The 18,639-nt window shown below is 25.7% G+C and overlaps 1 protein-coding gene across 1 annotated transcript in view; it reads right to left on the reverse strand.

Annotated features, from left to right (window-relative positions):
• The window catches only part of LOC111631246 (Down syndrome cell adhesion molecule-like protein Dscam2), a gene marked incomplete at its 5' end in the record, with an annotated part of 100,264 nt that overhangs the window by 23,330 nt on the left and 58,295 nt on the right, over window positions 1-18,639 (reverse strand). Inside the window, 5 exons of the mRNA XM_023375464.1 lie at window positions 318-725; window positions 988-1,257; window positions 1,869-2,044; window positions 3,134-3,251; window positions 10,376-10,525. Of these exons, the coding sequence (XP_023231232.1) occupies window positions 318-725; window positions 988-1,257; window positions 1,869-2,044; window positions 3,134-3,251; window positions 10,376-10,525 (1,122 nt within the window). The remainder of the gene's footprint in view (window positions 1-317; window positions 726-987; window positions 1,258-1,868; window positions 2,045-3,133; window positions 3,252-10,375; window positions 10,526-18,639) is intronic.

Raw genomic sequence — 18,639 nt, forward strand, 5'->3', positions numbered from 1 at the left:
AGAAAAATTGTTTAAGTAAACACTTTTAAAGAAACAATTTAAAGACATTGAATAAAAGTAAACAATAAAGAATAATTTTTATATCTGTTTTCTAATTAAAAAGCGTAATTACTTTTATTGATTTTTTAATTTCGCCTGGAATAATTTCAACATTTTTAAATTTCAAAACAATTATTTTCCATTAGAAAATTTTTAATTCAGTAAGAGAAAAACATTAATAATTTCGAGATAAAACTTAAAAAAATTATATTTATTCTCTACCAATTACTTTAGTGTTTTTTTAAATACTTTAATCGATTGAAATTATTTTTATATACCTCTCTCCCATATAATTGATTCGATAGGATACCCAGCCACAGGACATCTAAGTGTCAAAGTGTTTCCAGCCACTACAGAAATGTTCTTCATCATTCGAATAAGTGGAGGACCATAAACATTAATTCTCGCTGAGTGACGAATCGTATCCACAACATTGTTGGCCGAACAACTATATTCTCCTCCATCTTCAACTCGTACTTCGGAAACATTGACATAACTGACTACGTGAGCTTCTGACGTCACGAAATCGCCAACTCTATACCTCAAATGATCAGGGATTCCATTATCATCGAGTGACCAAGTTATCTGTGGAAGTGGATTCCCTGAGGCTGCACACTTTAGAGATAGCGAGTTTCCTGGTTTCATTGTATCTTCCAGAAACGTATATATGAAAACCGGAGCTACGTCTGAACAAATAAAAAATATATATATTTTTAATACTTTTCTGAAATAAATTTTTTATCTATAAAGTGCTAGAAATTTTATGAACAAATTTTATTACACGAAATTTTCACAAATGCTCATAAAATTTCTTTTTTAAATTGAGATAACGTGATTTTCATACTTCTTTTTTACAGTTTAAAATCTATACATAATTCTATTCTATTTTTTATTATGATATTATTTATTGTTTAGTTAATATTTATATATATTAAATAGGTTACTGACCTCCTAGCCTGAGTTCCGCTGTGCCTTGAACAGATTCTATGTTATTGTAAACGAAACATTGATACATGCCTTTATCTTCTCTCTGCACTGAGGATATATGCAATATGTCACGTGATAATACTGTTATTCTATCAGATTCAGTAAGAGGCCGTCCATCTTTCATCCATACAACAGATGTTACTGGATGTCCAGTGATGCTACAATTGAAGGTAGCCGCTTTTCCCACATCGATTACTTGCCGTTGAGGATAAATATACACAGACAATGGGGCTGAGAAAATATTATTCATGAATAGCTTATCACTAAATCTACCTTCTACGTACGATAATTTTAGAGAAAACAAATTCACATTACTAAAGAGAATTTTCTAAACAAATGTAATTTCGAGCCGAAAAGTTATTAGTGATTTCTAATGAAACTAATTTAACAATCTTATTTATTAATATTTTAAAAGTTAAAATTTAAATTTAACATTTGCTAATTAATATTTACTCTTAGAATAACGAATCGCTACATTATAAAGTCGAATGATTTGCTATTCTATTCAATATTTTAAAATTCAAGAAGTTCGGTTTTAACGTAATAAAAAAGATATTAGAATTAAATTATTACCGTAAAAACTTCAAAACATTTATAAAAAAAAATAATCAAATTTATTTTTCACAGCTCTTATTAGAACGAGTACTTCTAGAAGAAAAAGAATCTACTAAACAAAATTATTTATCATAAGTTTAAATAATGCATAAAGTTTTCTTTTTTACATTAAAGATATTCTTCATAATTATTTTAAAACAAAGTAGAAATAATCACAAAAAATTTCAAATACAGAAATTTAAATAAGAAAATATATCTTAATAAGAAAAAAGAGGAGAAATGGTTACCGGAAACAGTGAGAATCGTTGTGACTTTCTCTTCTCCAGCAGAGTTATTAACCACACATACATATTTTCCACTGTCATGACTACCGACATACTGTATAACCAAAATACCATCCACTGTCATTGTTCTTGGATTAACACTCAAGGGGATAAATTCTCCATCTTCTTCTTTGTACCAACTATACGAAGAAGAATGGTTATCTGACATTTATTGATTTTTGGGTTTACATTAAATCAAAGTTGTCAGGAAAGTCTCTATCCGATCCCTGTCAGCAAACTCTCTATCCTAAGCATGACATATTTTCGCAAAGGGGAAATTTGTTTGAATTTCTTTACAATATTTTCTGGTTTTCCAAATAGTTTAGTAGACCATCAGTGGTAAGGTTTCTATATCAAAACAGTGTTTAGTTTTTGTTCAGCTCTCGAGGGATGTATTATATCCTCAAAATAGTTGTTTTTCTCATAGCAGTGTAATGCTTCTTTTGTTTATTCTTTAACTTTATCAAAGTTATAAGGAATTAATAAGGTTTCTATATAAATAGAAAGGCGTTTAGATTAAAAAAGATTCTTTATTTAATAAACATTTAAAAAAATTCCATTTACTTATGATGCAAATATACTTAAAATTTAATTAAAAAAAGCCACGAGAGTAAATTCTATATAAAATTTTTATTTCTTTTATTCTCTTCGAATTTAACGTAATTTATCGATAGTTATTTTATAAAGTTTTGTTGAATTTATGCGCGATTGCACAGAAACTCAGTTGTAAGTCAGATAAAACAAATATTGAAATGGACGGAGCAAATATTGTTGAAGATTGAGAGTTTAGTATGTAATATTTAACTAATGTCTTTATATTTTAACACACTATAAGTAAGACTATTAGAAGGGTAGAAAAAAAGAGAGAATCTTGTGTCAATACACAAAATACCATCAATATATTATTCAAAATGGCAATATAAAATAAAAGAATGTTTAGCTTTTGCTCTACTGCGTGTATATATATATATATATATATAAGCGATGCAATAAATATATCAAAGTATCATCCATAAATTACCTTAAAATATTAAACATTTTTTGCAAATATAAAGAAAAACTTATAAATAATACATTTTTGAAATATATATGCATGTATTTAGCATGTAAGTTAATTAGAAATATTTCTAAACAGAAAATTTACTGTAGTAGATAGAAAAACAAGCATTTAAATAAATGTTTTAGTATATATAGTCGTAAAATTTAAGATAAAGTAGACAGTATATCACCTGTAAGTAGGTAAAGGGAAAGCTTCTGCAGCACAGGCTAACTGAACTGTTTCTCCTTCCCGAGCTGCAACAAATAAGTGACTATCGGTAATTCTTGGAGGAGAATTTCCATGCGGTTCTGTAAATAATAGAAATTGTCACTATTATTTTGAATATTAACACAATTATATATAAGCCAATTTATATATATTAATTTTAATTTTATTTTATTGAGCACTGTTACATATCAGCGTGGCATTTAACCGTTTATAATAGTAATTAAAAATAAAATATAAAGATTCTCTGTAGTTAGTTTAAATGTTAGAATTAATTAATGCAAATAAAAATTTTATGTAAAATATTTTTAAGTATTAGATTCTTCAATTCTAAAACATGATANAAAAGTTATAATGAAAATAGTTGTAACAGAAAGACAATTGAGAGTTTCGCAGACGTATTACATAAAAAAAGAAATTACATTTAACTTTTGTTATAATATATTTTGGCATTGATTCGTGACAAAGTTCTTGCATTCAGTTCCTATTTTAATGTTACAGAACGTCTGCTACGAGTTGAGTGAGTAAGTATCAGGCCATTTACTCTTTTGTTTAGACTAAAAGCTATCCAACTGTTGTCTAGACTAAAGAAAAGCGGTACTAAGCCATTTCTATGATACATATGTTGTTGCAGCTGGTCTGATAACTTACTTTTTTTTCCTTCAATTTCCTTCTTGCCAAACCTACTTAATGATATTTTCAGAAAATGCTCCGAATTTCTTATAACAATTAGTTTAAAATATTTTCTAAATTCCATTACAAAATTCCTTTCTTGAATAAATAGTTTAGATTTCAGTTATCTTAAACAGCATTAGAATGAGGCAAAACTTTTTATTTCAATATATTTTAAAATATTCTTAAAAGTTAACCGATTTTATCCGGTTTTTTAGATGAGTAATGATAATAAAGAATTAAAGTTCATTTGCTCAACATGACAGATATATAATTACGTTTATATTCTCATTTTTTAATAAGAACTTTAACTTAATAATTTTTGTAGCAATAATTAATTATAGCTTAAGGGAATTTGACTATTTAATTTGATCATTTACGCCAAAGTCTTTATAGCGATTAAAACGGGTATCGCTTAATAAGTGATAAATATACATTGAAATTAATTTTCTTATAATTAAGATCCAAATTTATTAAATTTCATAATAAATTGTTTTAAGAAATTTCTCTAAAAATTATAATTAGTTTCTCTATAGAAATTTAATCTTTTTTCCCATTAAATTTATACATTTTACTTGTTTAATTTTGTTTTCTATTCAAATCACTTTGAAGAATTGTTAAGGAATTTTTACTCTACTGGAATTACGTTTAAGAATATTTTTCCGAACTAGAATAGGCTATTTAAGAGGATTTCTACATCATCATCATAATGACTATTTCTGAGGATTTATAGTAGAGGAAATAAATAGCTCTCTTTTATTCTTCTCTGCAATAGAATAAAATAAATATCGCGAATTGTTGTAAATAGTAAAGTCATGAATTGTTAATTCAATTCGAATGACTTTACTTTTACTTCTTTACAGCCACGGAAAGATTAATTTTTTTCTTATTATTCAAATAATCTTAAAAATTATAAGTAGAAATTTTCTTGTTTTGAAAAGTAATTTTTAAAAATTTTGTTACACATCATTAAATATTTTGATGTACGAGAAACTTTTAATTTACAAATAATAATTCTTTCTTTTCCTTAATTATTAAATAATTAAACTTTATATCTAAGTTTATTTAACGAATTTTTATTAATTAGATTAATTAAACAAAATTTTAATTTTGATACTTTAACCTTACATCTATATTAAATAACGTATTTTTTTTTAATTTCTATTCTGTTTTAGTAAATATTTTTTTTATGAAACTTCTCTCAGAAAGCAAAAAAACTATAGAATTAGAGAATGAAACCAGAATAGTGTCGACTACTATTTTAAAGTTCATCCCTAGCTTTATTTGTTCTGTACTTTGGGATGATTCATGGATCCAAACAGAACATTCTCTAGCTGTAAATCTTCTTTTGTGTAAAATCTTCAAAGAGCATCTTTCAGATATAGGAAATCGCTTGGGATTTGTTAGTTCGAAAGTTTTTACTTTTACTTTTTGAATTTTTTTACATTTGTAATTTAAGCAAAATGTTTTTTTTTAAATATAAATTAAATTAATTTTATAGATTTTGATGAATATAATTTAACATAATTATTTACAATAAATTAGAAAAAAACTTAATTTATTTTGCCTTGTTTTTTTTTATTAAACTTAATATAATTATATGTTATGCTGTTGTGTTAATTTTCATTTTACATACGTATATTATTATTCTCGATAAAAATTTAACTGTTTTTGATTTAATTTACAGAAAGATTTTTATAAATTCGTGCAAAAAAAAAGTTGAAGTAAAAAGCTATTTTCCACGATATAGAAAGAAAATAACGTATTTATAATTTTATTATTACGATTATTATTCTATGCATTTTTAATAACACAGAATTACATAAAGTTAAATATAATAATAGACCTATCGATTTTGTAAGCTGTCCATCATCATCATTGCAAACAGTTAACAATGTCTGACACTGAGTCAAGTGGACTATTTGTCATCTGTTTGTAAATGCTGGACATTATTCTATAACTAGTCAGAAAATTAATATTTTAATTGGACATCACTTCATATAATAATTATCCAAGTAATAAAGCTAATTTTTGAACAGTAAAAATTTATCATTGAACAGCTTAGAAAACTTTTATATGATGATAACAATTTTATATTGATTAAGCTAAACATAGATTTAAAAATTTGTGGATATATTTTGTAATTTTTAATGATTAAAAATAATGTAAAACAGTTTTTAAATAAAAATAAAGAAAATAAAACGTCTTATTATGTTCTTTTTTAACCAATCAATTAGTCGTTATATAAGTAAAGTTTAGTATTCGTAATTGAATTTTTTATTTCTTTATGATATAAATTGAAATTTCTACAAAGACTCTTCTATGTTTAATAGCATCAATAATATATCGGAGCCACACGCAAATCCTCACGGCAATCTTTCATACGATCTTGATCGACTTACTTGTATCGAACGCAAGAAAATCTTGAATATCCTCAAGGAATGAATACATGCAGGAAAAAAAAGGAAAAAAAATAGCAAATACGGATTTATCAATAATAAGTAGATTATAAATATTACTTCAAAGAAATTGATACAAAATTTCTATTTGATTTCTGTCTTTCCAAGGTACTTTCCAAGTTCAAAGAATGCAATTTAAATGCCACTTCATATCTATATCTTAAGTATGAGAAAAATTGTGTTAACATATCTCTTGGTATGAGAATCTAAACAATTTAAAAAGTCGTTATTCAGTTAAGAATGTAGGAAGCCGCGCTTATTTCGCAGAAAAAAGCAAAAAAGCGTAAACAATCTTGGAAAATATTGTAAGGATGTTATATAATAAATCGTTTCTTAACAGTGGTTGCATAAAAATTAAAGAATCTTATAAGCTTAAATAACTTAAGAATATATATAAAATTTTATATGAATAATAATAATAACAATGGTATAAGTATAAAAACATAATAATTTAAATTATATCAATTATTCATTTAGTATCATCGATATTTGTTGATNCGTTATTACGAAAATAATGAAAACTTTAATAAGTAAGAATTTGTGTAAGAAAAAATATGTCAAAATAAAACTATATTAATTTTAATTAAACTACAATACAATTCTTTTTAAATTTAAAATCAATATTCTTAAAATCCGTCTAAATAAAAAAATAATCATTCGTTGAAATCAATTTAAAATTTTAAATGATAATATAAACATTAAGAATTATAATGCTATTCTAAAATTAAAATAATAAATTAAATTTTAAAAACGTTACGTAGATATATTCTGTAATATTTCAATATATTGAAGTTTAGGATATAAATAAAATGTTTTAAATACTCGTGAAAATGGGGAAAATTCTCAATTTCAATTTTTGGTATAATTTTTACGAAGTTTTGTCATGTAACAAGTATATTAATTTCAACAATTTTCTTGTTAAGTGATCCTGAAAGTAAAACTTAGAAATGAACCACATTAACAAGAAACTTTCTGATAATAATGGGTTGATAGGGTATTATCTTCCTTATCTATCCAGCATTAGATAAAGCGTCAACAAGTTTATCGCATGCCACAATTAAACAAACTTCTGACATAAAATCCATAAATAACGTATAAAACATGTTTTTTATTGTGCAAATATAAAACTAAACTAATTGAATTGTATAATTCAATTCTATTATATATTTTTACAATAGCAACAGGAAGGAACAAAATATTCAAAAATTTTCTGAAGATTGACTGAGTATAGATTCGTGAAAAAAGGAACAGGATGCGATACATGAAAATCTGTCAAAATTTTTCAAAGAATGATTTTGTCAAAGAAAAAACTGTCAAATATTGGATACTTTGGGAAAATATTCTAATTTTTTGGACAAAATTCTGTGGAATTTGGAAGAGGAAATTTCTTAAAGTACAAAACTTATACAGCTTATATCAATTGCATAAATCTAAAGCTGAGTCAAGCGAAACATGATTCATATTTAGAATATTTATGAATGAGAATTGTAAAGCATGATTTTATGTAAGGATATTCGCTATCGTAGCTTTAAATCCTGTTTGAAAATATGTGCAAACTACATTACTAATGTCCACTTTTATCGTCGAGTTTTACTTGAAAGAAAATAAAGCATTCTAGAAATGTTTGAAAATGTTTTCAGAGTTTATTTAATTCAAGAAAATATTAGGAAATTTAACATATATTATTTTAGAATTTAGAAGCATAGTATTAAGCAAATATTTCTAATTTATAAAATATCACAACGTGTGATATATTAAAATACCTTAATAAAATTAATTTTTAATATAATTATAAATAAATCTATTTAAAATATTACAGNTTTTATTTATTAAATTATTTATCGTTTAAATTAAATTAATAACCACTTTTAAAAATTTATGACTACTTGCAATACATATAATATTTCAAAAGTATAGACTTTAAAATACATAGTATATATTTTAGAGACTATATATATACGTTTATATATATAACGTATTATATAGAACATTTATAATATATCTATTTGTAATTTATATATAGCGCATTCATGTCTTCAAGACAGAAAAACTGAAATTGTATCTATCAAGCAGCACAAAATGAACGAATATCAATCAAATACTACACAATACATCTTTTTTTTATTTCTTAACTTAAAAAACTTTTCCTAGAAATATATAGGACTAATATCCGCAATAAAATTGCTGAACTCTTCGAAATTAGAAACACGCACATTTATAACTTACAAAAGTAGGATTCTGTAGTTTTTTATATCTGTTTCCATTTCATTTTTTACACAAGAGACAAAAAAAATGATTAACTGCTAAAACATTTCACCAAATCTGTACAAATCTTGAATAATATGTTTCTATTTTGAAACTATCCAGATACGAGTATCTTATAGATGCATCTTATAGCTATATAAAAAAAGCATCATTGAACAGAAAATAAGTAGTCACCCATGTGTGAAGAACAAACCATCAACCTGGAATATAAAGCTATATTTTAGAGTTGTTTTTGTCATTAACTCAGTATTAGCATGTGTATTAAAACTACAACTATTATTATGAAATGTACTACCACTCACAATATATTGATGTGAAGATTTATATTCATGTTTTAAATTACAAGAGAAAAATATCAAGTAGAATAAATCATAACCAACATTATTTTCCCTAAGCAATATTCTAGAAATGAGACCTCTACGAATAAAAGTTTGAGAAATATTCAACAAAATAGCCTTTAAAGTTTATTCGCGATCTAAAATATCACAGTAAATAGTCTATAAAAATTTTTAATAGATAAGTTTATATAACTGTTAATTTTCTTCCATTAATTTCTATAATTTATTCTTGATTATAAAAGAAAACAAGCAATTATTTATTGTGATGTCGTCACAATGCCAGGCTGCAACTTTTAATCATATTTTTAATTTATTTAATTTAAAATATATGATCTCCACCTCAAATTAGCAGTGGCTTGCCCCTGTACATCATACTTTTCCTTTAACAGTAGAGTCGTGCCAGTCATCTGTCTAACTCCTTACAGGGGAACATTGTCTGAATTGAAATAACGTGACTTCCAGTTTCCATCGATAGTTCATATATAGTTAAACGAGGCCTCCTGCTTTTATGTTTCCGATATCTGCTCTCGGAGTTCATCTGTCTAACTTGTTCTCAAGATTTAGGAAAGACGGACAGACAAACAGACGGACGACAGTGGTAATTTATAGGATAATTTACAGAATTTCAAATTGCAGCCCTTATATAAATTTTCCTCATTTCTTTAAGTACATTTTAAGATTTAACTATCAAATAAATTTATTTTGCATCAATTAATTTATTTTTATTGAATTTTATTGCATATTAAATGCACCGATACTATTCAAATCGTATAGCTTACATCTCCTCGTTTTATATAAAATTCCTTCCATTTCAAATCACAAAGAAGTAGATTTGTTGAAATTCTTATTGCTGTAGTAGAAATATAGAAAGTTTATGCAGATAAATAAAGAATTCTATGACGAAGTATTTTTATATAAAATAGTTGAAGTAGAAGTTTTAGTAATATTTAATATATAGAACCCTACACATTATATTGAATAATATATTTTAACTATATTGAAGAGGATTATTATTTAAGTTATGTAAAACCCATTTAATACTTATTCTTTATAGGTTTAATGGAAAGGATTACACGATATGAAAACGTTGAATTATTCATAATGTACATTTAAATGAATATTACATAAGTTTCTACGTTATATGGTGTTTTATCATTTGTTATGTTTGACACCTATTCGTCATCTTGACGTTAAAAACCAAACTTCGTTACTAAATTATGAACATATTTCTTTTATCATACCGAAAAATTCATGTGTGCGTTCTACTTTATCCTTTAAATCGAAATTTTTGAATTTATCAAGTACTCCCATTTAGCAAAGTTTGGCTTATAGTTTAGAAATATAACGTACGAATCACCATTGTTGTTGAATCTATTAAATGATGTCACGACATGTCTTCGAGGCTACAACACTGATATTTACTTGTTAAGTCAGAAGATTTTTCTCACTCACACACTTCACAAAATAACTCACCCGTGACAAAAAGACGTCCAGATGTGGCACTGCTAGTCACATCTCTTGTAAGCTTGTGTCGAGTCTGACAACTGTAGGTCTTCAGACTGTCACCCTGGTTGACGTTTCTTATATACAGTTCACCTGTCTGTAGAATAATATATTTCCCACCTGAAAAGGAAAGAATAGTTTTAGGAATGATATAATGTCTTCGACAAAATGACATCATTAAATCTTAAAATTTCAATGAATTTTTAAGATTTTAAAAAACATTCGAATTTTAAATCTAAATTTTTATAATAAATTTCTGATTATATTTAGTTTCTATTTAGTTATATAGTTAACTTACTTGCACGAATTATTTTACAAAAAGACTTATTTATTTAATATAAAATTAAACATTTCTTATTTATTTTCTATTTCATCAAGTTTACTTATATTATCATATTATGAAGAAAACAATGTTTAATAATATACAATTTTAATTTAAACTCTTAAAAGAAGGCCATTTTAGTCTCCAGAATAAGACACAAATAAATAAATAAATAAATGTCTATATATAAAGTTGATATTATAGAAAATTTTTCGTTTGTTATAATAAAATTTCAAGTGTGTTTGTATAAATTTTGTATAAAATTTTTTCACATTGTAATGGAAATGAAACAGTTTTATACGAGACTGCCTCAAATTGAATGTTTTTCAGGATAAAATTGGTTTATTTTGTAGACATTTTTGAATTTTGTTGCGAAATTTAAATGTTTTGAAAGTATTATGAGTGTAAAATTGGAACAGTGCTATAAAAACGAAAGAAAAAAATTATTATTATTTATATGTCAAGTTTAAATAATATTTCAAATAATTATCTGTAATTATTAATAAGTTTTCTTCCTTAAAACATCAACTAAAACAGAAAAATAATAATATAAAAAATTATATATAGTAAATATTTTAAGAAGTATTATAAATAGTATTTTTATCGAAAATTATTTTATTTTGATAAATCATTTGCAATAGTATAAAGTATCGAGAATTTAAAATGCATTTCTTACTCAAATCCACGATCTATTCATATAAAAATTGTAATATAAACAGAATATATACTGTTATTTGACAAGCCGAAAAATATATTCTATGCTGAATAAAGCATTTTTTGTGGATTTCATAACATACATTTTGCATTACGTATTCCGAGTGTAATTGAAGATAAAGTTCATCGAAAATTGAAAAATTGCATAAATATATATACTGTATATGTAGTGAAAACTTTTCGAAATGTTATTTAGATGCTTTTTTTATTGCGCTATAAAAATGGTAATAAGACAAATATTGAAGTGTACAGATTATTCTTTAAAGGAGTTTCTCTCTATAGGTAAGACAATGAAAGTCTCCAATGGCCAAGTTTGTTATCAGGATGTTCATATCTCTCGATTTATCTATGTCAGACGGGATTTTACTTGATTTTACAACTTACGTGTTTGGCATTTTGATTCTCAATCCATCCTTTATTTTTATTAGAAATTTTCGATATAAAAAGAGTAAGTTTTCTCTTTAAATAACAGTAAAGTAATTCAGTTATCCACTCTCTGATTTTAAATCGTTTTAGATATTTAAATGTAGCAAAAAAGTTTCTTAGAAAATTATTTTAAAATAATACGACTCTAGTTGTTAATTTTAAAAGGTTTTGAAATTATTTTAATCTATATGAATTTTTTTATAATTAAATTTTAAAAATTAAGTAAGAAATTTTTTCTCGAAAAAATTCAACTTATTTTTATAAATATGCAGTTTTAAAATATGAATTCTTCCAAAATTTTATTTTAATTAAAATTGTAATATTGATATTTTTGCATCAAATAATATTAAATACATTTTTAATAAGAAAATATATATATATATATTTCTTATTACCGTAAGGAATAACGAATGAGAAAATTATCTGATGGAGAATATTGATTTTGGAAAGCAGTGAACGTTCTTGGAGAAATAGAAAAAAATATAACAAAAATTATACATTTTTAAAGATAACTTTAACAGATTTATCTGATTTAATTATAGATGGTGATAATATTAATACAGTAATTTACAAGATAATTAATTAGAGATAATTACAATTAATAATAACACCATAGATATCTCGAATAAATAAATGGGATATATTGCAGAAAAGTTATTATAAAGGCCTAATAATAATTGATTTAACGAAACTATTATTCATAATTTATTTAAATATACAATTTTTATTAATTACTAAATAAGTTGTAGAATAATTATTAATAATAAGATCGTAGATACCACAAAAGATTAAATTTGATATATTGCAGAGGAGTTGTTATAAAAAACCGATTGATAATTGATTAATAAAAATTTATAGTTCCTAATTTAATAAATTTGGATTAAACTTTTTCTGAAAAAGACCAACATAAACTTTTACATGGACCAAATTGAGTAAAGAAACACGAAGAAAGAGCCAAAAATAATAACGTCCTTTCACGCGATAACTTTCTCGGAAATGATTTTCTGTCATCGAAACTTTGATATCAAATTATATTAGGGTCAAGGGCTTAGTGGATTGAAAACATCCACATCCTTTCTGATATTACTAAAAACAAAGAGAAATCAATTGCACATAAAGCAAACTACACTCGTAATTTTACTAAAATATCTTAATTCTATTACAATAAAAAAGTCAAAATTATTGATTTAAGTTAGAAAGTTGGTAATATTTATCATTGATGACAGACATTTATCGCTTTTTTCCTATCTTTTGCATATTTAATCTCACATATAATGCGCAGTTGCCAAAATTTAACTGTATAATATTCAAATCTAACTACTCGCTTGGGTATATACAGCTAATTTATAAAAATCTTATTTTAATTGATCATCCCAAGAGTAGCATTAAAATAAATATATATTGCTTTTAAATCGATAAGTAAATTTTTATCAGTAATGAAAACTATTTTATAACATCATGAAAGTTTAAAATATAAAATGATTTTGAAATATTCAGAAAGGTGATCTTGAGCAGCCATAAATTTCTCATATTGCTGACTGGTTTCTCAAAAAAAAAGTTTAAAAAATGCCAAAAAAAAGAAGATAAGCGAAAATTCACCGATAGGTAAATGTCATTGATTTCCCAACTAAATTTCATATTCAATATTCCAGAGCATTTATTATCAAAAACGATCGTTTTACGATCCAACTGGTAATTTCCATAATTTCCTACTCTGTATTCAATCTTTAATTATACATTCGACAGAACATAATCAATTAGGCTTTACAGTTAGATCTCTAAGAAATTTATAAAAGTATAGTAGCATAAACTATCTGTTATTAACGAAAAAACTCAAAAGATTTAAGTATTCTAACCTTTATTTTTTATGTATTTATCGTATAAATTTTTTCTTTATCCGATTGTATTTATCATCGATCTAGTCTTCACTTTCGAGCAACAAATTTCGTTTCGCTAACAAAATAAAAAAAAAATAGAAAAAAAGAGTATTTCGCGACGAGGAAAAAAGGTATCACTTGGAAAAACTTCCGTCTTCTATCTGACTTCATTTCCCTAGGTCATAAAACCAATGTGATCAAGAAAAGTGTTCGGAGCCACGATAAGCCATCTATCTTCTTTATGCCCCCCTTCGGGCTGTCTATCGACTTGGTACCCGACCATTATGTGGATCAGTAAATCTTGTGTCAGCTGGTAGACAGTGGGAAAAGCGCAAAGAGTTTCTAAGAAATCAATCCGAATGAGTAGGAACACGTAACTTAGACTGATGCCAGCTTAACACGGAGTTTCCGGACTCATCGAGCTCCTAACACGTGCTCAAGTGGCGAAATATGATCGATTGTCAAGTACCTGCAGCTCCGAGACTCTACAGACAGCAAAGTTATCTAGTATTCGTTAGATAGGCAAGATAGATGAGAAGACCGGCCTTCCCTCCGGCTCTACTCTGGCCGAGGTTTATGAAATATCCAACAGCTCCTGGACTGAAGAGATAGATACAGTACAGATCGATTTCCAAGTCCTATTTCCAACACAATCTCTTCGAAACAGAGTTTTTTTTTCTTCTTTCTGTTGCCATTGCTCCAATATTTCTTCATATCTTCAGTTGGAGTGTAAAGAAAATTAGAATGGTTGTACGTCATGCCAAGTTAGTTTGATATTAAATTCCTAAAGTAAACTATATTTCAATCATTTGGATATTTTAGGAATACAGTTCAAAAGAAACCCTATAAATAATATTAAGTTTCGGTATTCAATTTACAGTTTCAATTTCTTACTTCGTGTGGATTATTCGTGCAGGAGAAATCCATAAAAATATTTCATAATATATTTTAACACTTTTATAAATGTTTTTAATTAACCTTAACATTATGAATAAACAAGAGGAACAAACGGAATATTTATCTCGAGAAGAATTTTCTTTATTTTGTATTGTTACGAATATATGTATTACGTGAACTAAATATTTTTCTTAATTTTCTATTATTTATTTATGTTCTGGACCATACAACAACAACATAATTTATGCTTAATTAATTTGATTACGATTGTTAACTGCATTAAGCATGTGTTCTCTTATCTTTCAGCAAAAACTTTAACAGAATTGTAGAGGTGATGAATTAGCAAACTATTTGGCTTGCAATTTGAAAAAATTGTAGACATATAAATTCCCACTGTCGTTGTCTGTCCGTCTGTCTTTCGTAAATCTCGAGAATAAAGTCAGATAGATGACATCCGAGAGCAGATTTGGAACTCGAATGATCAGGAGGTCCTGACTAATTATATGGAATCATCGAACACAAAGTGGAAGTAATATTATTTCAATTCAAAAATTTTCCCTTGAAAGCAGTTAATAGATGACCGGCACGATCCTCTTGTTAAAGGAAAAGTATGATGTACAGGGCAAACCACTACTAATTTAAGGTGAAAAACATATATTTTAAATTAAATAATCTAAAAATATGATTAAAACTTGCAGTCCGACATTGTGACGATTGTGACGACATTGTGATGTCACAAAAATAATTCTTAATTGTTATAATCAGCTTATTTTAAATTATTCCTAATTGAAAACAAAAGTCATTTAAAACTTATACAATATGTCAAATAATGTTATTAGTTTTATATATTAAATAATAGCTAAGTCTTCTACTATATTTTAAACCAGAATATAAATACTTTAATTAAGATAGATAATCATAATTATGAAATTTTTCTTTGTTAAATACCATAAAAATACATGAAAAGCTTTCCCATTAAAAAATAATTAACAGAAACAATAATTCAATAAAATTTAATATAACATATAGTTATTTTTATAGAATTTAAAGAGGAAAACAATAGATTTATGTATTCCGAAAGATAATACATATGTATGAGATGAACGTATATAAATTGAAAATCATTCGGTAATGTTATTGATTAGAAAAATTGGCATTTATGTTTAGATATTGTTTTCTTAGTTAATATACTTGAACATATAAACATTTTGTGTTTAAAAATATGAATCAAACACTCAAAAATTCAGCCAATAATTGAACTAATTGAGAATCCGAATCTTTGCCTTTCGATTTGCTATTGGGAGGCGGAAGAAGACTGAGGCATTTCTTGCTTTTTGGTTTGAACGGTTTACACGCTACAATAGGAATATCACTCAAGATGTTTCTCATCATTGTCGTTACCATATCTTCCGAACTACCTTCACAGTTTTCGTTTATTATTTCGCTAATGCATTGCATGATGTTATTAAAAACACTAAAAAAATTAAAATTATAAAATTATAAGTTCTTGATTTAATAAGAAAGTTTTGTAAGTAGCCGATAAACAATTTTAAAAGATAAAGTATCAGGAAAGCAAAAGAAACGTTACGTACCAACATAACGTCGGATAACGATCCTTGTTAGAAATTACTCCTAAATTTTCTATGCCTGCCAAAGCGTATTCGATGCACGGTCTTGTTAGATTAAAGTGTGCGGCCACACAAGGGGACTTCTTAAGCCATTCTGAATAATAATAATAATAAATTAATAAATTTTATTAGTTTAAATTAAATTTTTTACGTGACAATGTTTTGCAACACATAAAATTATAGTGATCATATTCTTATGGGCTAGGACAGGAGCACTTGGCAAAAAACTAAACAAAACAAATTAATGTACAAGTTAGTATATTAATACTAATTGATGATGATTGATGAAGTAAGATAGCGAAACACCTTGGCGATTCTGCCAAGGGAATGCCTCTTCATAGGTCTTTTTATTTGAATATGACACCAATTTAGGTGTTGTCATGAGAGCGTATTTTGCAGAGTTTTTTTTATGAATTATGGGTATGTAACTACTTTGGTGTTAGACACATGAAGAAAAGACGGAAAACTTCATTTGAACATCTCGTTGGTGAAACGCTCGTGGGCCAGTGTTCAGTGACCTTATTCTCTCGGTCACTCAGCTCTACCAAAATACGAGTAACACAATTTTATTTAGTAACATAAATCATCGTCAAATTTGACTTGCATTTTTAGTATTCTTGGTTAAATATCCAAACTTTTGTACAAGAGTAATGATCATAGAAGTTTAAAACTTACCTTTTTGTTCTTCTGAACCTTTTCTACAGAATTTACCATAAGAAAGATGAGTTGATTCGACGAGTACGTAGCCAGTGTCGATTAAATCATCTGTCAGGCATTGTTGAGCAAAATCTCTGATACAATCATGCGATTCCTTCATATAGCTAAAAACAATTTCAGATGCAATTCAAATAAAATGTAAATTTTTGTATTTTAAATGAAAATATTTCATCGCAATGAAATGAAAATAAAAAAAGTTAAGTATATTCTAAAGTATTTTGATATTCCTTCGTTATATTATTTTTATTAATAATCTATATCAGTAATAAAATGATAAAAATATCATTTTTGACATTATTTATGCAATGTTTACCGACAAAAGACTTTAAGTTCGTCCTCTGTGCTAGGTACTATCCCATAGACGTTTCCATAAACTGCTAACGTCGCTAAACACAGNTGATCTAATTTTATTATAGTTAAAATTAACCTCATGGCTAAGAATTTAGAAACTTTAGTGTAACTATCATTTCATGAATAACATCACATTTTACTACACTGAAAAAAGCGATAAGCATTTAGAATTGAGAAAAATCGACAATTGTAATAATAGTTATACGCTACGGTAAAGCATAATAAACTCTAATAATAAATAATTAGCGATTGCAGTTTTTATTCTAACGAAAAAATTCAATTTATAAAGTCACACTGAAGTTCTGCAGCAAGAATTAAAAACAAAACAATTAACAAAGAAGAGTAAATTTTATAATAGAATTGTAATTTGAAAAAGTAATTGGAAATCGTATTGATTTTGCTATTCTTATCAAAGAGATTCCTCAACAAACAAACAATAATACTACAGTATTAATAGTTTTAATGAATCACAAAAGCAAACTATTATAATAAACTACAAACGAACAAATTAAAAATATATATTTAATTTACTACAAAAAATTATTTTAAAAAAAGTATAAAAAGAATTTGTATACAAATTTTATCTTCAGATTAGAGATACAAATTTAAATAAATAAATTATTATTTAGGAAGTAATTAATGGAAATCGTATAATAAATGGATCATTAATTAAAAGTTAAAAAAAATCACATTAAAATCTATTGACTGAACACAATGTAAAACTTAGAACACATTAAAAACGGAAACTGACTTAATACTTATTACTGTGATACTTGATATTTGAAATAATTTTTTTTTAATTTACAAAGCTGATAAGATAATTTAATTTAGAATATTTTAACAGAAGTTGAATAAGACAAAACGAAGTAAATTAATATTTAGTATAATTACCCAATTAAAATAGCCATTTTAATTCTATATAATGTGAATTTAGATAAGTTCCAAGAACAACGTCTTTATTATATATTCCGAAAACACTTATTGATACTCGTACAATTTCTACAAAATTAGTGCAGAATTTACTGTATCAATATTTCAGATAATATGTTTCATTTAAATTGAATAAAACAAAATACCATAAAGATAATTTTCATGAATATTATTTTATGATATAATTTTATTTGTACTGATAAAAATGATTGAAACGATAAGCACTACACAAATAATTTAGTTTGAGAAAAAGAAAATTTTTCTAATTAGAAATTTGCAATTGTTTTTTTTTTCAACTGAAAAATATTTTTCTACACAAAACTTATAATTTACTTTTCAGCTATGAAGAATTTAAATGCATAAATACACAAG

Source organism: Centruroides sculpturatus, unplaced genomic scaffold, assembly GCF_000671375.1.
Source record: "Centruroides sculpturatus isolate CEXI.00-Female unplaced genomic scaffold, Cexi_2.0 scaffold43, whole genome shotgun sequence".
Taxonomy (NCBI): Eukaryota; Metazoa; Arthropoda; class Arachnida; order Scorpiones; family Buthidae; genus Centruroides; species Centruroides sculpturatus.